This window comes from Podarcis pityusensis (assembly GCF_964106645.2).
Source record: "Podarcis pityusensis genome assembly, chromosome: 3".
NCBI lineage: Eukaryota > Metazoa > Chordata > Lepidosauria > Squamata > Lacertidae > Podarcis > Podarcis pityusensis.
Genome location: NC_138026.1, coordinates 85,048,776 through 85,073,105, shown reverse-complemented (window position 1 = coordinate 85,073,105; position 24,330 = coordinate 85,048,776). Strand labels below are relative to the sequence as shown.

General features: G+C 44.4%; 1 protein-coding gene across 1 annotated transcript; it reads left to right on the top strand.

The window, feature by feature from the left end:
- Positions 1–76: 76 nt before the first annotated feature.
- Positions 77–24,142, top strand: CCDC167 (coiled-coil domain containing 167). The gene is made up of 4 exons (XM_081000354.1): positions 77–206; positions 16,273–16,367; positions 18,908–18,960; positions 23,350–24,142. The coding sequence occupies exons 1-4, from the start codon at positions 165–167 to the stop codon at positions 23,451–23,453; spliced, it is 294 nt and encodes a 97-aa protein (XP_080856480.1). The 5' UTR covers positions 77–164; the 3' UTR covers positions 23,454–24,142.
- Positions 24,143–24,330: the final 188 nt, after the last annotated feature.

Sequence of the window (24,330 nt, the reverse complement as noted above, 5' to 3'; positions counted from 1 at the left end):
CGGAATACCCGGGGCAAAGATGGCCGAGGAGGCTACTCGAATCCCCGCCCCCTTGCTTGAGTGAAGGGCCTATGTGGCCATCCCGCGCCTGACTCAGGAGGGAGGCGGAGGAGGAGGAAAGCTGTGCGCATGTGCAGCCCACCTGTGCAACGTGGAGGGGGAAAATGCCTAAGAAGCAGGGAGAGCGCGTGGGCGTAGCTCAGGAGGTGAGGAGACCGGCACGTTGCCCGGGCAACCAGGAGGAGAAGGGGGCTTTTTTTGGGCGCACCTTACTGAGGGCGCACCTTACTGAGGGCGTGGCAAGGATCCGTGAAAGATGGCAGAGGGGATGGGCGTGAATGGGGCGGGGCAGCGGGAGCGCGTTTTACAAATGGGTCAGCCTTGGGAGGGGGGAGATGCATATAGGATGGGAAGAGAAATTGGTGCTAGAATGGGGAGCGGTAGTGGCTAAGCATGTTGCACTTACCTACCCCGTGGGGTTGTTGTGAGGATAAAATGGAAGAGGAGCACGCACACTGCCTTAAGGTCCTTGGATGTGTAGTCCCTAAGTAAGGAGTGGAGAGGGATGTCTGCAGGAAATAATTGTGGATATATTAGATTGCTCTGAATAGTTGACCAAAGCACGCCTCTTCAACCAACCACGCTGTTGTAAGTGCCTGTGAGCATGCCTAGCTCAGTGGTCAAGCACTCTGTTACGACTTAAAGCTGAAGGGACAACATCGAAATGTAATAAGTAAGCAAATAAGCAAGGACACAGATGGGTGTCTGTGGCAAACGCCTCTTTTAACTATGCTATTGTACATTAGGTGTTGTATCTCTTATTCTTAGGACCTGATACATATCAGGTAGGGTGACCAGCTGCAAGAAAGGGCAGAGCTCTTGCATCTTGGAATAGTTGTGTAAAAGGGGAGAAAGGAATTGGTGTAAGCTTGTCATGTCATGTCTTAGCCTTAGCTTGCCTTCCAGGGTTATTGTGATGATCAAATGCCACAATGGAATGTCTAGGCACCATTTTTTACCTGCAGTTGAAATTATTTATTTATTTATTTATTTTCTTTAAGAATAAATCTCAAGGTGGTTTACAACACATCAAAACATCAAATAAAACAATCCAGAATAAAACAAATTCAAGCTTCAAGGAAAATATTTCAGATCCTTCTCTAGGTGACATTTTGCTTTCCCCAGTCGCCACCCTGGCATCCAGAGATCTCCACATAGTCACAATTGGACACATGCCAGTTGCAAAACGCACCTGACGCCTGGCTAATTCTAACACTGGTTGGTATGGCTAGAGCTTGAAAAGGTGTAGTGAGAATGTGGCAGGCAGAAAGTTAATTGGTACAGCCTTTACAGCCTATTATACTAATTAGCATCCTAAATTGGTTACTTGTTACACTTTTATGTTGCCCTTCTGTAGAAGCCCAGGGTGATGTACATGGTTTTCTCACACCCTCGCCCATTTTATCCACATAAGAACTCTGTGAAGTAGGCTCAGCCAAGATCACACAATGAGCTTCCTGTTTAGGTGAGGATTTGAAACCAGGTCTTCCCAGTCCTAGGCTGACAGTCTAATCACTGTACCAGTGTCTCAAGTGCAGGATCTTTAACACTTCTGCACCTTATTTATTCCTCGGCATAGCACTTCATGCACCTGATGCAGTCCACATAAAATCTTAGCCTTTGCTGTTTTTGCTGCAAATAATTTCTGGTTTTGGAACCTTAGTTCCGACATGCTGGAAATTTAATTCTGAATTACTGGCAAAAGGGGAGAATAATTTATTTGATAAACTCTTTTCCTCCCTCCCTCACCTGTTAGTGGGAGAAGAGTGAAGGAGAAACCTATAACTATCCTAGCTCGCTATCACTGTCCTTGTATAAAATTCACCTTCTTTGGGAAAGGTGGTGGTATTAGTTGGAAGGCGCAACTGGAATACAGATCCCTAGCTTTTTCTAGCTGGCTTGGTACCATCTCTGAGGGTGCTTGCCATGCTAGCTGCCGTTCATATCTGCTCCGCCTTTGCAGTTGGCCTTGGAGGTGTTATGTCTTCACTTCTTATACATCCTTCCTATTCTGCTGTTTAGTCCCTTGGCTTTCAGTTCAGTGTGCTTTCTGTGTAGTGAAATAATTTGGCGAGAATAATGTGGAAAGTACTGCATATGACTGAGCCAAGGGTGGAGGAGAAATATTGAAATTTCCTAACATTTGTCGTGAAGAGTCATGGTCAATATCTGAATCAATGCTTGGGTGACAAGGCACCTTGGAATTTCCCCAGTGTTACTAGGCATTACTGTTCCCCCCCGCCCCCGCCCCCGCCATGTTGCTTGGCTCAGTCACCATTCCCTCTCTTTCCTCCCTGCCCACCCCCTCCAACACCAGCCTAAGAAGCCAGGATGAGAAATGACTTCTAGAATTTGCTGGTTCTGCCCTTTCAGTGTTTCCATCCCATGCCTTCCTCCCTTTTGCATACCATACTCTCTCCAGAGTTGTTCGCTGCTGTTGTTTCCCCATGTTGCAAAGTCTTCAACTCTGTCTCTGCAGTTATTTAGAGCTTATTAAAACTCCCCCTGTTCAGAGGCAATGATGTGTTGATTTAATCAAAAGTATCTGCTGATCTGAGCAGTGCAACAAAACGTTGGCAAATGGGAAATCCTGGGATATAGGACCTCAAGCTCCACTAATCTTAAGTGGCGCAGGCTGTTCTGCTGTACCTTCAGTTGCAAACACTTTCCTCCTTTGCAGGGAAATCTGCCAGAGGGCCCTGCTGTGAGCTGAATTGCTTCCTTCTTCAATGCATATTCTGCTTGTATCACCCAGAAACAATGGTTAAAATCTGAGTTTAATTCTAGTGTCAGTGAGCACAAACTGGCTGGTAGAGTGGACTCTATATAATAAACAATTTATTACATATCAAATACTGTTTGAAATATGGGCTCCTAATTGTTGCTCTGTGTAACCGCACAGAGCATGAATAGCCAAATCCCACTGAGTAGTCAGACACATAAACATGATAATGGTTCATGTCCACTATCATCTAACATGTGGCAGTATATACACAGAAGCCCCCAGTGGCACAATGGGCCACTGTGTCTGGCTGTGGGCAGGATTCCTGCATTGTAGGGGGTTGGACTAGATGGCCCTTGGTATCCCTTCCAACTCTACAATTCTATGGTATCTTAAATATCACAGTAATCCTTACAATCATCACCTCCACGAACCGTGCACACTTGGTAGGTTGCTTGCTCTTGAGGTCAAGTGGCTATCAAAAATAAGATAAATTATTTCTACAAAGTTGGGGAACCCTCTGCGTATGCAGAAGAATATAAGTTTGTAAATTAATGAAAATCAAACAACAGCATGTTCAGGACCTGTGAGCTTCCGATATGTACAAAATGTTGAGATGTCAGTTTGGAGGGTGGGGGAAAAGGGAGTATTAGCCTGCTGAATCCCCCCAAAGCTGCTAATAATACACATATCCCCTTGGGGGGGGGGAGAGCAAGGAACTCAAGAGGGTTGTGGTGATGCTGCTGTAGACATTCCTGGAGGAAACGGATTATCTTGACCCATTTCAATCTGGGTTCAGACCCTGGTTTGGAACTGAATCTGCCTTGGTCACCCTGGGGCCCTCTATTGGGAGAGGGATCCTGTTGCCCTTACTAGAGCTCTCATTGGCTTTTGTACCATGGTATCCTCTTGAAATGGGTATTGGAGGCACTGTTCTGCATCTCATTCTCTTGGCATCTTTTATATTTCTAGTGCTCTGAGAAAGAGAGGAAAACCTTTCTCTGTCCCTTTTCTGCACACCAGAATAAAAGGTATGTAGAGAGAGGTAATATGGCGTTTTCCCCCCAGCAACAATTTATTCATATAGGTATTCTCAGATAATTTAGAATAGCAGCATTCACCTGCTGTTTGAGGGCTTTAGCTCACTCTTTTGACACCAATAGATGGTGCATGTTTGCATTGACCCAAAAAATCTAGATTGCACTAACATTTAGAGTTAACCTTTTCGTAACAGTTTAGGATTCGGCGGAGACACTGCGCCTCATACTTGCAGATTAAAGGCGCTTTGGGGTTAAAAATTACTGTGTTCTTAAAAGGCAGTCAAACAAAAATAAGTCTGTTGAAATAGGAAGTGACAGCATCATAAGCGAGTACTTAAAAATTAACGTGTATGGCCAGCCAAGAGCACCAGCCAGCAGGATTTTGAGGCTGCCGCATGTGGGCCATGTAAGCATTGTGACCAAAAATACATTATTGTATTAAGATTCACTAACAGGAACAGAGTGTGTAGTACTTTTCTGCTCTAGTTGGCTCTGGCTAGGGCTTCCTTGAAGACAGCACTCATTTCTGGGCGGATTGTTTCAATAAGAACAGACAACTGGAAGGTGGAGGGGGGATTCAGTACTTGAAACAGGAACTCTTCTTCCTCCTTCTCCACTTGTCTTGGGGCAAAGACTTACCCTATTGTACTCTGGAGAGCACCATATTGCATACATCATCCTAGGTCTTTAGCTCTCAGTAGTATTAGAATGGTAAATCGTTCATTCTTCCTCCAGCCTTTGACTCCCTTTGCCCTCGCAACTGTCAGTCATGTCAAGAGACTGGTGATTGGTTGAGGTACGTTGACATTATTCTTTGTGATCCAATGGCTCTCTTAATAGCCTTGATAAATGAAAATTTAATGAAAATTCTACAAATTCCCAAGACAGCATGTTCCACTATCCTCAGCTGTGTTTTCAGTAGATCGTTTTTCCTTCCCTATTTAAGGAACCAGGCTAATTTAAATCTAGGCTGCTGCGAAAAAAGAACAATGGAGTAGCGCTGACAAGTGTTGTGGCCGGATTTTCAAATACTTCTTGGAATTTTGCAGGTGGCTCTTTCACTCCGGCACATCTCTCATCGCAGTAGCAGAAACATAAGCTATTTTTATGAGGAAATAGCTTGGTAGAATAAGAAAAGGATGTCTTACTCAGGGAGACAAAGGCTATGTACACACCATATATTTAAAACACATCTCCCCTCCCCACCCCAAAAGAGAATCCTGGGAATCATAGTTTATCCTTCCATTTGGGTCAAAATTAAGGGAGAGAAGAATAACAGTGACCTCATTGTGGGAGTTTACTATAGATCCCCAAGCCAAACGGAGGACATAGATGATGCCTTCCTGGAACAGATGGCCAAGCATGCAAAAGGAAGGGAGATAGTAGTAATGGGGGACTTAAATTACCCGGATATTTGTTGGATGTCAAACTCTGCCAAGAGCATAAGGTCAAACAGATTCCTCACTGGCCTTGCAGACAACTTCATTGTCCAGAAAGTGGGAGAAGCAACAAGAGGAACAGCCATTTTAGATCTGGTCCTAACCAATGTTGATGACCTGGTTAGTGGCGTAGAAGTGGAAGGATCATTAGGCGCGAGTGATCATGCTGTTCTGAAGTTTACTATACAGCGGAAAGGAGCAGCCAAGCATACTAGGACTCAATTTCTTGACTTTAAGAAAGCTGACTTCATAAAACTTAGGGAAGTGCTGGGTGAGATCCCATGGACAGTAATACTAAAAGGAAAGGGAGTTCATGATGGCTGGGAGTTTGTTAAGAGGGAGATAGTAAAAGCACAACGTCAGGCAATACCAATGAGACGGAAACATGGAAGGTGCCTAAAGAAGCCAGGGTGGCTATCTAAAGAACTTTTAACTGAGTTAAGATTAAAAAAGGATGTGTACAAAAAATGGAAAAGGGGGGGAACCACCAAAGAGGAATTCAAACAAATAGCCAGCACGTGTAGACACAAAGTCAGAAAAGCTAAAGCACAGAATGAACTCAGGCTTGCTAGAGAGGTTAAAAGCAACAAAAAAGGCTTTTATGGGTATGTTCATAGCAAAAGGAAGAACAAAGAAACAGTGGGGTCACTCAGAGGAGAAGATGGTGAAATGCAAACAGGGGACACAGAAAGGGCTGAACTCCTCAATGCCTTCTTTGCCTCAGTCTTCTCCGATAAAGAAAACAATGCCCGACCTGAAGAATTTGGAGCAAATGATTCAGCAGAGGAAACACAGCCCAGAATAACTAAGGAGATAGTACAAGAATACTTGGCTAGTTTAGATGTATTCAAGTCTCCAGGGCCAGATGAACTGCATCCAAGAGTATTAAAAGAACTGGCAGATGTGATCTCAGAACCACTGGCAGTCATCTTTGAGAATTCCTGGAGAACAGGCAAAGTCCCGGCAGACTGGAGGAGGGCAAATGTTGTCCCTATTTTCAAAAAGGGGAAAAGAGAGGACCCAAATAATTACCGCCCAGTTGGTCTGACATCAATACCAGGGAAGATTCTGGAGCAGATCATTAAGCAAACAATCTGTGAGCACCTAGAAAGGAATGCTGTGATCACCAATAGTCAGCATGGATTTCTGAAAAATAAGTCATGTCAGACTAACCTGATCTCGTTTTTTGACAGAATTACAAGCCTGATAGATGAAGGGAACGCAGTGGATGTAGCCTACCTTGATTTCAGCAAGGCATTTGACAAGGTGCCTCATGATATTCTTGTAAAGAAGCTGGTAAAATGCGGTCTTGACTATGCTACCACTCAGTGGATTTGTAACTGGCTGACTGACCGAACCCAAAGGGTGCTCATCAATGGTTCCTCTTCATCCTGGAGAAGAGTGACTAGTGGGGTGCCACAGGGTTCTGTCTTGGGCCCGGTCTTATTCAGCATCTTTATCAACGACTTGGATGATGGACTCAAGGGCATCCTGATCAAATTTGCAGATGACACCAAATTGGGAGGGGTGGCTAACACCCCAGAGGACAGGATCACACTTCAAAACGACCTTGACAGATTAGAGAACTGGGCCAAAACAAACAAGATGAATTTTAACAGGGAGAAATGTAAAGTATTGCACTTGGGCAAAAAAAATGAGAGGCACAAATACAAGATGGGGGACACCTGGCTTGAGAGCAGTACATGTGAAAAGGATCTAGGAGTCTTGGTTGACCACAAACTTGACATGAGCCAACAGTGTGACGCGGCAGCTAAAAAAGCCAATGCAATTCTGGGCTGCATCAATAGGAGTATAGCATCTAGATCAAGGGAAGTAATAGTGCCACTGTATTCTGCTCTGGTCAGACCTCACCTGGAGTACTGTGTCCAGTTCTGGGCACCACAGTTCAAGAAGGACACTGACAAACTGGAAGGTGTCCAGAGGAGGGAAACCAAAATGGTCAAAGGCCTGGAAACGATGCCTTATGAGGAACGGCTAAGGGAGCTGGGCATGTTTAGCCTGGAGAAGAGGAGGTTAAGGGGTGATATGATAGCCATGATCAAATATATAAAAGGATGTCACATAGAGGAGGGAGAAAGGTTGTTTTCTGCTGCTCCAGAGAAGCGGACACGGAAGCCGTGCCTTGGTTTTCGAACTTTTTGGAAGTTGAACGGACTTCTGGAACGGATTACGTTCGAGAACCAAGGTACCACCATACTGAAATGTGCCGTGAAGATGGAGATGGAGAAATAAAAAGTGTGTCCATTTTAGATGCTGTTTTCTGACACTTATCTTTAGCCTCCTGTTATAATTCTTGAATCTTACAAATACTGCATGCATTGTGCAGGGGGAAAGCTGCTGGCAGGTTACATAGGACAAGTATCCCCATTTATCGATATTCTGTAAATACAGTTGATAACCTGCTGGGTCACTCAAACCAAAGGTCCATCTAGAAAACCACCCTGCTTCTCACAGTGGCCAACCTAGCTGCGTCCAGGAAGCCCACAAAACAAATTGAGAATGAAAACCCTCTGGCTGTGACTGGTTTTTGGTGGGCTGGTGCCTCTTATCCTGGAGATTCATGACAGCTGTTATGACAAATAGCCAGTGTTTATCAAACTGGATTTTTTTTTAAATAAAAGTTTGGTTCTCTAGTTTTTCCACTTTTTTTGGTAAAATACACTGTTTTATTCCTCTGATAATTGCTTCACTGTTGCTGTTATAATATTGCTATATTGTTTATTATTTTTATTTTGTAGGTGATAAGTTGGAATGTTTTATAATGAAATTTTATCTTTTAATAAGTTTTGAGCCACCTTGCTAATATCGAAAGGCGGCTTACAAATACTGAAATAAATCTGCTTAGCAGGACAGGAAGATTATTCCATTTGTCTTTTTCTCACAAGCCACCCTCCCCCTTTTCGTTTGGCTCTGATCTGTTTAATGAGGGTCAGGAGGTGTAAAGCCTCATTATCTTACTCCATTGGATGTCAGTGTGTGTGTTATGTGGCCGAGTGCCAGGATCTTAATTAGGGAATTTACAAAGATAGAGGCCGGATGCCACTTCTTCAAAACTGCTTGCAGCCTTGCAGCAAGAAGGAATGGGTTTGATTAACTCATTACAAAATTGGTTTATTTTGTTAAAAATAAAAATAAAAAGACCAGCAAATTCAGCCCAGATCAAAACGCCGACCTTCTGTTTTTAAGGCACCCGGAGACAGTATAAATAAATATCAGTAATAAGCATCTGTGTCCCTTTGGATTGACAGCTATTTCCCAACCCCAAGCCTCTGTGTTTTGGGAGGTCTCCAGAGTTCCCTCAAGTGAATCCAAATTTCAGAAGAAGTGGGCATTGTGCCTGATGGTGTACTTCCTACGAGGGGATGCCTCTGGCTTTGGCACTTTATGCAGATTGCTTGTCAAGTATGCAGGGGCTCCCCATCCTCCCTTAAAGTGTATATTGTAGCATTGAACTGGGGAATGCAAGAGTGCATTGATTATGGGGGCAGTCCTTACTGTTTTGGAGTGGTGTTTGATATCAAATATGTCTTAGGAAACTCTGGGTATGGTTCAACTAATGAATCCTATGAGCATAACAGGGCTCCCCCCTCCCCTGGCACCCCCAAAATTGGCTGTGGGGTGTCAGGAGAACACTCTGAATAGCTTGCAGGGGGAGCAGAGAGCGGTTATTCCATCACGCCCTGTCGAACACTGTCCCATCAAAAGTCAAGGAAATAAGCAATTATCTGACTTTTAGAAGACATCTGAAAGCAGCCTTGTTCTGGGAATTTTTTAATGTTTGATGTTGTGTTGGAAGCTGCCCAGATTGGCTGGGCGAACCCAGTCAGATGGGTGGCATACTAATTAATTGATTGATTGATTGATTGATTATTAGGCAAGCTGAAATGCTTATCCTGATGGCACAATCAACATACCATGCCATTGGATTCCTTCTTGTGTCCCAGCCTTTGTGGGATTATAAGAATTTTTAGATTGGCTGCACACTTCATATGGCAATTGTGTCTGCTGCAGATGTATTGGTGTTATCCCAGTATTTCTTGCTGTGAACATGTTGTGAATGTTATTTTATTTAATAGTAATTGATTTTTCTTAATCCCACCTTTTAGAAAGATTGCCTTTTGAATGATAAACATGCATCCTTAAATAGTGGCGCATGTTTATTGGAAGCCTGCAGTCCAGTCAGGGCTCCTGAGCATGTTTTTTTAATGGGTATTACAATACAATATAAGTTTATTGTTTTAGCCAAAGGCCATGACAAACCCGCAGCAACGTTACCAATAAAACAATACACACCATTCATCCATAATATGAGCCAACACCCATGATGTAAGAGAGAGGTTTCCAAAGACATCCACAAACTCAATTCCAGCTTGATTTCAAATCAAACCACTAAATCACAACAATTTATAGCAATTTTATCTAATCCCCTTTCTCTGTTTTTATTTGTTATTATTTTATTATTTTTGCAGCCAGGGTACAGGGTGTTACAAAGCTATTATTGTCACTCAGTGGAAACCAAACCACTTCTGCCAGGGTGTACCTGCTTGCTTGTGTGAACAAAGGTTTCAGAAAGAAATTTCTTGGGTCTGTATGGAAAGGCCCCACTGGGAAAGGTCATCTAGAAAACAAAATCATCTGCATACATCGTGATTGAGACATTTCTGTTCCTAATTACTGGAGAGGGGGAAGTTTACATTGGCTAAATATAAAATAATTGGCTAATATAAAAGTTGAAAAAAGTGGTAGCCAGAATGCAACCTTGCTTCATTCGTGACAGTTTAAAAGCATGAGTCATACCACCATTTAAACCTACACTGACCCTCATTTATGTGTTGCTGCATAGTTCTTGGATCAGTAGCAGAACTCTGCAATCAACGTTGGCAATTTGAAATTTCTCCCAATCTAATTCTGATAATAGAGTCGAATGTAGCAGAAAGACCTTTAAAGCCCTAAACGGCCTCAGTCCAGTATACCTGAAGGAGCGTCTCCACCCCCATCGTTTTGCCCGGACGCTGAGGTCCAGCGCCGAGGGCCTTCTGGTGGTTCCCTCGCTGCGAGAAGCCAAGTTACAGGGAACCAGGCAGAGGGCCTTCTCGGTAGTGGCACCCGCCCTGTGGAACGCCCTCCCACCAGATGTCAAAGAGAAGAACAACTACCAGACTTTTAAAAGACTTCTGAAGGCAGCCCTATTTAGGGAAGCTTTTAATGTTTAATAGACTATTGTATTTTAATATTCTGTTGAAAGCCGCCCAGAGTGGCTGGGGAAACCCAGCCAGATGGGCAGGGTATAACAGGGTATAAATAATAAATTATTATTATTATTATTATTATTATTATTATTATCAATAAAGGCCACATAAATATTCTTATTGTTCTTAGTATGTTTTTTAGATGACCTTTGGGTCCCTTCCAACTCTTAAGATTCTATGATCCTTAGAATACAGTTCAGGGTAAAACACTGTGTCCTCTGAACTCAGCTGGTTATTCAGGTGTAATGTTGTTACTTTGTAACCAGTCTGATCATTTTTGAAGGAGATACTGTGCATATAGCTTTGAGGAGATGTCTTACTGGCTGATAGTTTTGTGGATGATTCCTACTGTTAAAAGTGAATAATGAAGAAGAGACTGTAATGTGGTTGATAACATTTCCACCCTATTTGTTCAAATAAGTCTACTGACCCTTAGAAATGTCTACAGGACTCCCATGAAGGATATATAAATTATGTTGGGATACAAATTCTAACAATTTCAGGCCCTGTGCCTTATATTTCTTGCCAAAGAATAATGAAGTCTAAGCCTAAAGATAGCAAGAGATCCTCTGCAGTAGCTCCAATTTGGGCATTAAAATCCCCACAAAGAAGTAAATGCTGTGAGGAATTTATGACTGATCTGTTCCAGCAGGGATGTTAAATCTGACCAAAGTTTGGTGGTCAGTGACAGACAATTAGTAGGGGGAAGGTAGATGAAAAGAAAGATTCCTGATTTAGTTTTGATTTGTATTGGCAAAATAGCATCATTTTGAATTCCAAAATTGGTAATGCGCTGGGATAAACTGAAGCTCAATTCTGACAGGATGGGGGATGCTGCTGATTGGTAGTATGACATGTGGTATGTTGTACTCTCTCTTAAAGATCTGGTTTGTGAGTGGATCATCTGCAAATTCTCCTAAGACAAAAAGATAGTTTACCCACAATTATTGACACTCTGGCAATGTCCTGTTTAGACTATTGCCATTCATTGTCCACAAGGCTACCCTTGAAGACCATTTGGAAACTGGAGGTTGTACAAAACAAATATGGTGGGTAGACCACCAATTTGGATCTTGTCAGTCTTAAAACACATGGATTGGTTTCTGGTCCATTTCGAGGCCAAATTATTGTGCTAGACCAAGATGCCTCAAGTAGAGTCTCTTGCCTTATGAACCCTCCTGAATATTAATATTCTTCTCAGAAGGGCCTTCTTCGGGTCTTACTGCCATTTGAAGAGAAGTAGGTGGCGGCTTGTGCTATAGGGTATTTTCTTTGAAATGCTCTCCCTATATAGAGACTTGCCTGACACTGGTTTTGCTTTCTTTTTAGCACTAGGCAAATGCATTTTAATTTACTCCAGCTTCTTAGTGTGCCTTAGTCTCAACTGATGGTTTTATCTGGTTCACAACCATCCGCTGTTCTGTTTTCATTGTCTTTTTGTTGAAAGGTGTCATTTTTATTGATGGATGTTGTTTTAAATGACTGAATGAAAACTCTTGTGTGAGGTTTGCCTAAAAAGCACTATAGAAATGCTGAAATAAAGAGAGGTGATTAACCTGTTCTTCTGCTGCTTTGCCAGGAGAGAGAGAGACAGCTTTGCTAGGAGGTGGGAGCTGCATCTTGCTTCTGTGTGAACCGTTTCTGATTTTGGCCAAAGACGGGGTACATATCCCAGGATGCATCTGCTCTCAAAATAGGCAAATGTGCAGAAGAGTGATTGAACACATTCAAGGAGGATAGACCAGTTGAGATTATTAGCCATGTTGGCTTCATAGTTTCAGAGACTCTTTGGCACTCAGTACTAGTTGCTGGGACGCGGGTGGTGCTGTGGGTAAAACCTCAGTGCCTAGGACTTGCTGATCGTATGGTCGGCGGTTCGAATCCCCGCGGCGGGGTGAGCGCCTGTCTTTCGGTCCCAGCTTCTGCCCACCTAGCAGTTTGAAAGCACCCCTAAGTGCAAGTAGATAAATAGGTACCACTTTATAGCGGGAAGGTAAACGGCGCTTCCGTGTGCGGCGCTGGTGCTGGCTCACCAGTGCAGCTTCGTCACGCTGGCCACGTGACCCGGAAGTGTCTTCGGACGGCGCCGGCTCCCGGCCTCTTGAGTGAGATGAGTGCACAACCCTAGAGTCGGTCACGACTGGCCTGTACGGGCAGGGGTACCTTTACCTTTTACTAGTTGCTGGAAGGCAACAACAGGGAGGGAGCTACTACCCTCAAGCCCTGCTTGTGAGAGTCATATAGTATAGGATACTGACCTACATGGACCATTGGTTTGACCCTACAGGGCTTTTCTAATGTTATCTGGGCAGGTGTGGGGAACCTTTGGCCCTCCAGATATTGTCTAACTACAACTCCCATCAGCTCCAGCAAACATGCCCAGTCACCAGGAATGATGCGAGATGTAAGGCAAGCCAAAGGTTTCCCATACCTGTTTTGGGGGCTGTGTCTTTAAGGTGCTTTTGCTGTAGACAGACTAATAATACACTGCACTTCAATTTTTCAAAGTTCTTCCCATAGATAATGTCAATAATCGTTATAACACATATGAAAGGCAGGCCAATACTATTTTCCTCATACCAGTCTGCTTCTTCTGCCATAAATTGGTCCCTTGCATCCCGATTCCTCCCTTCTTCCCTCTGCCTTGCCCGAGGCTGGTGCTGCTTGCTTTCCTTGAGCAGAGTGTGAGGATTGCTAATTAGCCCAGAATTGAGCCATAAAGTGGCTAATCAGGGGATCAGTAGAATTGATTTCCCAGTGCAACTCTTCGAAGGGACGCCTTTCCCTCTTTCCCCGCCCTGGGATGAGCAACCAGAGTTGGTGCAGGAGTGGGAAAGGTCTCCCCATCCTCTGTATTGAGCACATCTCAGTGGGCTACTGGGAAGAGCTGCTCCAGATGGGCACATGGCCTCTCTTAGCCAAGCTTCCTACTATTTGTGCGCAACACCATGCACACTGGAAAGGGGTATTGGGAAGGGAGCATGTACTGATTGACAAGCTAATGGGGAAACCATGTCAAGCATCAGTACAAGCTCTCCTTGCAATTCCCCTTTATGGGGAGGGGCCCATAGCTTGGAGAGCTGGCTTTGCATGCAGATATCTCCTGTTCAATTCCTGGCAACTCCAATTTAAAACATGTCAGGTTTCAGGGCTGGGAAAGACCTCGTTGCCTGAGACCTGGGGGAGCAGCTGCCATTCCGAGTAGACAGCACTGGCTTAGATGGGTGCCCTGGTTTGACAGCATGAAAAGTTGCTTCCTATGTTCAGCAAAGAGCACATTGTTTCTGTCAAATACTAATGGAATCTCTTTCCTGATGCTTTACCTGTAGGGTGGCAGAACAGATTTCCCCTGGGCTCGGAATGAGATGCGGGGGGGGGGGGGGGGATTCCCCAAGGCACTTTTCCCTTAAGGGGCCTCCTTTGTTCAGACCTCATTCTTCCCATACTCCTAAATCCTTCATCACCTGTTCCCTTGCACTTCAGCTGCTCCCTCTCCCTCTCTTGTCTCTCCACTTTACTGGAAAATAAATTAGCAGACTAATTAGATGACTATCTTAAGCAGCCAGCAGTTGCTTCCTGCCGCAACTCCAGCTGAATGCAAGATGATCACGGCAGTTAGAAGTATCCGCTTGGGACTCGGAATTGCCCAAGTTAATCTGCCTGCCTCACCTGGGGCAAGTCACTGGGCCACTTTCCATTTTCTGGAAGACATGGCTGCATTAAGATATAAATAGCCTCAAATGTGCCTTATTTTCTGGAGAAAATTCAAGTTGTACATCTACATTCCAAAGGTTTGCTCCAGTTGCCTTCCCCCCCCCCCCCAAGTGTTGGCTATGAATGTTCATTTCCTCATCTTAAGCCAGTGGGTGTGATGTTAAATCTTAACATGGAAAGTAGCTCTTTTAAGTAGCTCCTTCCTTGGAGGTTTTTAAGCAGAGGTTGGGTGGCCATCTGTCATGGATGCTTTAGCTGAGATTCCTGCATTGCAGGGGGTTGGACTAGATGGCCCTCAGGGTCCCTTCCAACTCTACAATTCTATGATCTCCATCCAGATATGAGAGAGAGAGAGAGAGTGTGTGTGTGTGTGTGTGTGTGTGTGTGTGTGTGTGATTGCTTCTGAAGTGCAACGAGAGTACTTACTTTGCTAAAAAGAGAGGAATTGAGCAGCAGACATTTGTGTCCCAATCTGTACTGGTGGCAAATGAATACGCTTGCCCTGATTCTGCTCTAGTCACACACAACTCATGGTCCATGGAAAAGAATGTTTATTTCTCATCTATGTCAAACGTCAGGCCAGCCTGGATGATCATCCCAATGCAGACCCAGATATGCCCTGCCATCAGTTCTTGTTGTTGTTTAGTCATTTAGTCATCTCCGACTCTTCGTGACCCCATGAGCCTGAGCACGCCAGGCACTCCTGTCTTCCACTGCCTCCCACAGTTTGCTCAGACTCATCGGTAGCTATGAGAACACTGTCCAACCATCTCATCCTCTGTCGTCCCCTTCTCCTTGTGCCCTCCATCTTTCCCAACATCAGGGTCTTTTCCAGGGAGTCTTCTCTTCTCATGAGGTGGCCAAAGTATTGGAGCCTCAGCGCCATCAGTTCTGTCTTTGTGCAAACCTGCTTCTTTATGCCTTGTTCCCCCTTGCTGGATTGGGATCTGTTCTTGCTAGATAAGGAATGGTGTCTTCTGTTTTTCTTACAGAGCAATTATCAGTGTAATACAAAGCATCACTTAGTGTAACTTTTTCTTTTAAAGCTACAGATGACATTTTAATGCCAATCTCAGGTTGAGTTTTATTGGGGATTGGGCATCTTAAGTGACGTTTTGCGAACCTGTCCCTTGATACTGCAATTTTTGGAATATTTTGCTAAGGGGGGGGGGCACTTTTAATAATTAGCATGAGAGCCACATGTTTCTTGCCCCTTTATGCCGTATTGATCCCGGCACTGGAGACCCACCATAAAGCAAAACTTACCCTGCTGTTCAGGTATCCTCTGCCTAAGTGTCTCTGCCACATTTGTAAAAGGAAGATTTTGCGGTTCCTGTTACTGGAGAGTAACCTCATGTGCCAGTTAGTGTCTCTAAAGCCCTGATCGGCAACCAACTTCATTGCAGGCCCATTTGCAGGAAGGGATGCTGAGTAGAGCTTCACCACCAGATTGCTGGCTGAGGTTCCCTTCAGATCTAATACAACCTATTTTAAAACAGCTGCACAGTTCAATTCCAGGCCCAATTCAAGGAGCTTACGTTATATTGGAAGCCCTGAACAACTCAGGCTCAAATATCTGAAAAGACTACTTCCTTCCCTACAGACCCTCTTGGGTGTCAAGATTGGCAGAGGGTGTCTGCTTGGCACTGTGGGTGGTGTGGCAGCCCAGGAGAGGGCATTCTCTGCAGCAGCCCCTAAGTTGGGGGATTTCCTCTTCCCACAAAGGTGTGTCCCACAAAGCACCTTCAAGATACAGCTTTTGGTGAATGCTGAAGGTGAACCTCTTTGCCCTGCTTTTGACACTAGAGATGTGTGTTTTTAGGGGGCGAGTAGCAACCAAGAGGCTCTGCTTGTTGCTTTAACAGCCTGGGAATACAATCTGCAGCTGTCTCTCCTGCTTCTTTCTGTTGGAGGGTGGGACAGCTGAAACATTTTTCAAGTCTCCAGTCAAACCCAAGGTGGGCATTTTGAGCGGTTGGTGAAGAGTCTAGTCATTCATTCTTGGTGTTGTTTTATGTGTGTTTCAGATAGATACCCTGGAGGAGAAGCTGACCCAGTGCAGAGAGAACTTGGAAGAGTTGGATTTTAAGCTACGGAGAGAAGAACTGACTCCTGAGGGAAGGTACTAGTGGGAATTCAAAGAGCTCATTCATACATCATGGAAATGCAAGTGTCTGTTGCTCATGCAAACCACTGGTGGGCGAAGTTTGCTGATTGCAAACAGCTCTGGACAGAGCAGAGATTTAATGAGATCCCCCAGCTACAGTTTGCTCTGAAAAGGAGACAATTTTGAACAAACTGAAGCCTGCCCTTTGCTGCTTTTTGTTTGTGGTGTAGCCTGTGCAGATGCACTCTGAGCCTCAATATGCTCTTAATTTATCACCTTTCCTTGATAAATTCTTTTTGGACCACCCAGAGAATCTTGGGCCAGAAGGAGGGGGATGGCAGCAAACAAGAGGAGGGACTGGCTAGTTTGGATGCTAAGAGGTTGGCTCCATTTCTTTCTGATCCTCAAAGCCCCCAATGCAATTTTGCCAGCCTTTTATCTTCTACAGTAGCCATTCAACAGCTGCTTTAGAATTGGCTAGATTTCTCCCCACCCTGGCTGGTGTCTCTCTCTCTTCCTCCTTTGACGTACTTCTAAGAGTCCTTCTCTGCATGCCCTTCCCAACATGAACACATTCTGTGCTCTTCCCTTAACTCGCTCTGCAGTCTACTTTGGCTCTATTTACACCCTGTCTCATGCTTTACTCTCGGGGGGGGGGGACAAACCCTATTAGGCCCCCTGCCTTCCCCAACTACACCACAGAGCTTGCTCGGAACCAGCAGCCAATTTGCTGGCGTCTCTTTATTTCTAGCCACACAGTGGCTGCTGCATGTCTTCTCCGCTGTTATTGGAACCGTACTGTTGCTGCAGGTGCTACTTTCAGGCAATTTGTTTTGTTCTTGTGCTTTAAACTATGGATTAATTAATCATGTTGTGCAGCTAACAATGCAAAGCTGTAGATTTGTTCCCCTTCTTAAAAGATGTGCTGTGGAAAAGCAGTGCAGCTGTTCAGTAAGGGCTTCTACTAGATTCAGGCAAGATGACCTAATGTGGGGAAACAGATGCGCTTATGTCCCTTGAACATTAAACCACATGCAAGACTCTGCAATTTTCTGCTCAGAAGTGGAGATTGGAAACTTCGTCTGGGATGAAGCAGTCAGGATTTCTGACTGAGATGAGTGGACTTGGAAAGAAAGGGCAATAATATTTCCTTGAGAGAGATCCTCCTCTGAGGATGTATTTATTTTCTAATGAGGAAATGTGTGTATTTAAGCACTCTTTTGGGAGGCAACCAGGAGTTGCATGCTGTTGAGTAGCTGGAATGGCATGGAAGCAAGTGGGGAGGCTAAATTCTGAATCCAGTGCAGGCTAGTTACTTTTGTGGGGTTATTTACAAAAGGCTGATTTAAGCTCCCCCAGTTTGTTAGAGCCCTGTGGAAGGGAGCTGACTTGAGGATAACGCACAGGCAGCAGATAAGGTAAACCAGTATCTGCACTATACTGTAGATCAGCGTTTCTCAACCTTGGGTCCCCAGCTGTTGTTGGACTACAACTCCCATCATCCCTAGCTAGCAGAACCAGTGGTATCTATTCTACGGCAGATCTCTTTGTGATTTGTCATGAGTCGGCAAGGGTTTCCGCCTCTCAACGATTCAACAGTAGCAAAACCTAAAAAGCTTTCCCACTGGAATTTGATTGCTGAAAAACAACAATTGGAGAACAATCAGTAAGAAGGATTTATGAGCTTCCTTCTTTTACTGATCACAAATTCCTGATCTGACCAGGTACTTTATACCTAGCGTAAGCCTGCCTGTCTAAGCTACCAGTGGCACGTAAAGGTTCTAGCAGAAATAAAGTAGATCCCACAAGCCTGAAGTCTGCCCACCCCGGAATATACTTGAGACCTGCAGATGGGGGGAGTCAGATGATGGAAGTCCCTGCATTTAAAACAGGCAAAACAAGCTAGGCTAGAGCCTTCCTCCCTGCCATGTCGGTTTTTGCATGGAGAGCCAGTGTGGTGTAATGGTTAAGAGTGTTGGACTATGACCTGGGAGAGCAGGGTTTGAATTCCCAGTCAGCCCTCAACTCAAGTTACAGGGAACCAGGCAGAGGGCCTTCTCAGTAGTGGCACCCACCCTATGGAATGCCCTCCTACCAGACATCTGAAGGCAGCCCTGTTTAGGGAAGCTTTTAATGTTTAATAGGTTATTGTATTTATTGTATTTTAGTGTTCTGTTGGAAGCCACCCATATTATTATTATTATTATTATTATTATTATTATTATTATTATATATAATAATGGGGCCAGTCACCATCTCTTAGCCTAACCTACCTCACAGGGTTGCTGTGAGGATGAACGGGGGTGGGGTGGGGAACCATGCACACCACTCTGAGTTCCTTGGAAGAAAAGGTGGTATGTAAATGTAATAAATGTAATAAAAATAATCATATGAGTGGTGCCCACCTGCAGTGATACAGTCCAGACACAGTTTATGATAACTACAGAGGCCTTAAAGTCTAGGTGCCAGAGTACCCTCTCAGCCAGCCGTGGGGAAGATTTTATTTCACTGCACAACTTTCAGAATATCTAATAATCATTCTCACATATTTGCAGAAAGTCACTGGAAAGAGAGAGAAATCTGCTAGCAACCAAAGCTGAAAATTATGGTAAGGAATGAGTAACTTTAGAAACTGCTTTCCCTAAAGACATACCATTAATTCACAGGCTCACGAGAGGGAGGAGCTGTGAAACTAAAGTAATTCATTCAACTGCCCATACGCTCATGGAAAACTGTTTTTTAATGCAGACATCATAAATGCCTTCCAAAACAGAGTTCAAGCACTCCTTGCTAGAATTTATGTATTAGAATTCTGCAGTAAAACCCCTAATTTTTGCAAGAATATACATTTCCATTTAAACAGTGTAAATTAAGGATGTTGACTATTTCAGCTTGAAAAGGTAAAATGAGAGCAGAAAAGCAATGGATAAATAAAAATAGGGCAAGTGTATCATAAAACAGGTTGGGGGGTTGAGGTGGAGAATGGCTGCAGATAAATGATCTTTGCTTGCCTAGGGTTACCTAGCAAATGCATGGCCGAGATTAGATTTGAAGCAGGTACTTCCTGTCTCCTAGCTCAGACACTCCCAACCCACTACACTGCTCCAGGGGAAAAGTAACTCTAAACTCAAGTGTAGCTTGGACCTTTTGCAGTTGCCCAGAACAGGTGTTGTTCCTCTTAACTTTAGTGTTTCCTGTTCACTGAATGCCACTAATGCATTTAGCCTCTTTCCCAAGGTGATTTCAATTTTTAGAATTTGCTGAACGTATCACACACAAATACTCTTAAAAAATCTGCATCATTCAAAGAGAGAATTTCCCTGAAATGGAGCCTTATAAAGCCAAGGTTATTAATTAACCCTCTTTCAGACACAGTAAGGCCAAATCCTACACATCCTGAAAGAAATCCTGCTTTTTACTAATAGGAATGCAAAACAATTTGTCAGATCGCGACATTTCTCTTGTTCATTGAGAGAGCCGATAGCTTCGTTAACCATTTTGCTGGCTTGGCTGATATATGATGTAATTCTTCAGGCCTTGATTTGTTTGGTGTACAAAAGAGGAAGCAATTTTGCAACTGCTAGACTTCCAAGTTCTGGGTGCCCCCTGGTGAGAAAATAAAGCTTGCTTGCACTCCCATTAAATACGTTCTGCATCAAATGCAGAGTAGTCTCTTGATAAGATGGCCCTTAAGGAGTCGCTTTTGTGGGATCTCTGAAGATGGGTGGGAATGTACATGCACCAGAAATAATGGGGGACGACAACAGGGGGGCAGAGTTTGGATAAAGCCTTTGGTCAAGGAGGCTCTGGCCATTTAGCAGCACAGTGACTGTTCAATTCAGACTGTGGTTGTAAACCCTGCCTCATGTAGACCCATGTTCCAGCATCTTGGGGCAAAAAGGAAATGACATGGATAGCTGCAAGCAAAGGCTAATTGTGTTAACAGTCTAATTGTGAGAAACAAAGATTGCCATCCCCACTTAAAAGCCCTGGCACCAAGGAATATGGTTATTGGTTGCTGGGAAAGGAACCAAAGTATCTTCCTTCCCTTATTTGCCCCCACAGCAGGAAAACTCAATTCCCTGAACACCCAGCCCTTAGTATTCCATGATTGCATTTCCTCAAGTAGTGCATACATCGTACTTGAAATTGCTGCATGTATGATATCATGGCGACAGCAAGTGGCTATTGGCCATATCAGCACTGGGGCTGAGTGACATACTTCCTTCCTATAGTTCCCCCCCCCCCCAATTTGATTTTTAAAAATGTCTAGCTTCTTGGCTAGAGATGGAGGGTTTCTGACTGTACTTCTAGGGCCTTTTAAAATACAAGAAAGCAAAACCCTAGTACGGCAACCTCCTTCGCACTTCTGCTACGCCATGTTGCAAACTTTGCTCTTAGTTGTCTCAAAGAAAGGGTGCAGAGAGGGAGCCCTCCTTGCAGCAAGACTCCTGCTTCCCTTCCATTAGTCCATGCTACTATGGCTGAGAGCTACTTCAAAGCTCACTCTCTCTGCTTGTGGTCAGGAAAGCCCCTGATAATTGCTTCATTAGCCCACTATCTATCCTTCGCTCTTTAGGTTGTGCTGCCACCTGCTGGCTTGTTGTAAATCTCATTTGCTCCAGAGATCTCGCCCACCCTCTGGATTTGAAAATAACCTCAGGACCAGGTCTATCAGAAAGCCACTTCACACATTGCACTGCACAAAGTTGTACATCTAAAGGTTGAAATGGGCATGCGTGCACATGGTAGCATGCAAGTAAACTTTTTAAGGGAGCTGTACTTGGCTGCAGTTATTCCCTTTTTATATTTTAATGGAAACCTTATAAACAGGTGAAATGGGTCTGTGGTGTTAGAAAGGACGCAATGAGATCATGTGGCCCAGCTTCCAGGACCAAGTTATTCCACTATTATCCATGATAGATTCCTGAGAGACTCTTAGAAAACCTCAGAGGAAAGACATTTCACCACCTCCCTGCCACAGAACACAACTGGAAAATTCCTCCCAATGTCTGATCTAAAATATTTCTCTGCCTTCCTGATGTAGTTGATCCTGTTTCTAAATAGCCAGCATGCACGGTTGGTCAGTGAAGGGAGCAGTGCCCCATAAGAGCACCAGAGATGCAGTGAGAACTAGCCTCCAGTCAAGAGCTGAAGACCTTTCCGCCCCATTTTAATGCAATGGGCTCATCTCAGTGAAAGCTGTCTCCCTGGGGAGCTAGCAAATACAAAGGGACATCCGCCTGAGCTGTCGTATTAACACCTGAAACTTCCCATTAAAATTATACTCTTCTGGCAGTCGCACGCCGAGCTGCGCTCTGACCTCTGCCGCCGCTGCAGTCAGTGACAATGATTCTGTTGTCAAATAAGCAGTCGCTATGGTCTAACCTCTCACAGAAATTACAAAAGCGCCGAAATTGCCTCTGAAGAGGCTTGATTGCTGTGTAGCAGCCCAAGGTTGGTGTAGCAAGGCAGCTGCGGCACAGCTATTGAGTAGGCTCTCAATTAAACTGGAGCTAGCTTTCTTTATGTTACACTCACACCCCACCTTTCCTCCAAGGAATTTAGGGCAGAATACTTCATCCTCACAACCACCCCACGAGGCAGTGCTAGGCTGAGACATTGCCTGGACCCTTAGGTCCGGGGAATGGCTAAGATGGGAACAGTTGCATAGAAGCTGGCAAGCAACATAAATTCCCCTGGAACCCTCCACCTTCTTTAGCCAAACAGCTGGGGCCACAGATGGGCAAAGCCAGAGACAACACTGGGAGAAGCAGTGAATGCAACTCCTACCTTTGCACAGTAGGTTACACTCTGGCCACACAAAATTCACACCACACACATCGCCATCCAGGCAGTAAGGCAGCTCAAAGCAGCATTCCAGCTAAGACATTGGAGCAGAATCAGCGAGAGGCACAGTCTGACTAGAGCGACATGAGTGAGAGGGTTGCATCCAGTCCCTCAGGCCACAGTTTCTCATCCCATAATTCAAACTAGTCATATAGTTAGGCAGAGAGGCACTTTCCTGCCTCGACTAGTAATTCCTTTTGAAGCAGCAGGTTTCCACTGGCTCAATACGTTCAATGACACAGAGGTGGATTGAAGTAAAATGTTTGTACGTGTCAGTAAAGCCAGCTCATATGTCGCCATGTAATTGTTTTAGGACTACATAGCAAGCATTTTGAGTTACACAGAGCTCTTCTGCAAGCAGGTTTATGAAAACTAGGCTTAAAACTCAAGGCTTCATAAGAACCTTAAGCAGGACTCTAAAAAGATTTGTGGACCTCCTTTAAGAACCTTGAGTAGGAATATAAAGATTTGTGAATATCCTTTAAGCTCCTTATCCTACCTCCTAAGCAGCTGGACTAAGAAAAAGCTACATTTCAACCATCTGGGATCTGAATTCAATGAGCATGCTGCTGAGACATAACTTTTATTCTCACAAACCAAAGCAATCCCGCCATCATAATTCCTTTTGCAATCATTCAATGGGTTAAATGAGAGCACCACATTTGGTGGTTGTGCAAGAACTGCTTTCCTTTTTCTGCTCTCCAGTTATCCGTAACAGGATTAAGCTGAAGCCACAGGCTGATTCATCCAGGCTTCTTGTTCTTCTTCTGTGTCAGGCCCTGTAATACACTGCTTCTGTTTGTAAGAGTTATCCATCTGCAAGTAAGGCATGCAGCTGAGAGAGGGAGAGCACATCTACCTATAATGGAGAAACGCAACCACATTCTAAAAAAATATATAAATGTTTAAGGCAATAGCTTAAAGAACATTAGAAGGCTTAAACACTGCCAGTTCCACAGTAGAGGCACTAAAAGAAATGGAACAGGTCTGTCTTAGATGAGCGGCTGTCTGGGAGAGGTCTAAAATCCAGTTTTTATCAGGCTCGCTAATGTGGCGAGACACTAGAGCAAGAAAACTTGATTTCCCCCAAACAGAGGTTGTGGGTAATTTTGTGACGAAAGTAGCACCTGCGTTTTTCTCTTTTCAGAGAAAGAACTGAAAGCACTTCGCCATGAAAACCGCAAGAATGCAGCCCTCTCAGTGGCCCTCGTGCTGCTGCTTGTCGTTATTTACACTTGCTGGACGATGTAGCAGATTCTGCCGAGATCCCCGCATGACGTGACTGTGATAACCTCTTCTTTCCCTCACCAGACTGTCTCGAGGGCGTGATCGGCTTTCCAAGCCAGTGCTCTCTAGACACCTCCAAATCATAATGGCCTCGGCAGTCCCTGCTGTTGAAGTATGAGGAAAATTTTGGAGAAGAGGCTGAAGTATGGTTGGAGCCGTCCCGTTATTCTGTGGTGAATAATCAGTAATGCTGCCATTTCCTGTTCTTAAGAAGCCACCTGCGTGTAATCGGTCCCTCAGATTGTTTCAGTAGCTCAAGCATTTTGAAAATGAAACTTTTGCCACTGCAAAGCTTTTCTCCCAGTCCCCGCGTTCAATAGACACCAAGCCTCTCCCTCTCTTCCTATTTCCATGGTCCTCAACGCCTTCCTTTCCCACTGAGCAGCATAGGTGGAGCATCTGGGAATAGTACAGGGCAGAAGAATTTCCTGGGGTTGGCAAAGGGCAAATAAAACTAATTCCACAATTTGAATAAATACCATCCTCCCGCTTGGAAGAGGATCTATCTTCTGCCTCTTTGCTGTGCCTAGGAAATAATTGCACCAAGAATGAAGCCTGTGTTGGCTTTTATGTTTATAATAATGGGACTCGTGAAATGGCCCATCTTCCACTGATCAAAATGAGCTTGATAATAAATCCTGATACTGTCTGTATGTTGGGCGCACGTTGCCAGGCGGAGCTGAAAAGAGCTACAGTCTCATGGAAACCAACAGCGTATTGTCCCTGGCTTATGTTAAGCTGTATTAATACTCAGAGTCTCTCTCTTACTATTTCTTTACAAAGTGTTCAAGCCAGAGCAGTTTTACCCTCCCTTCCTTAGGCCACTTTGTATACACAGCAG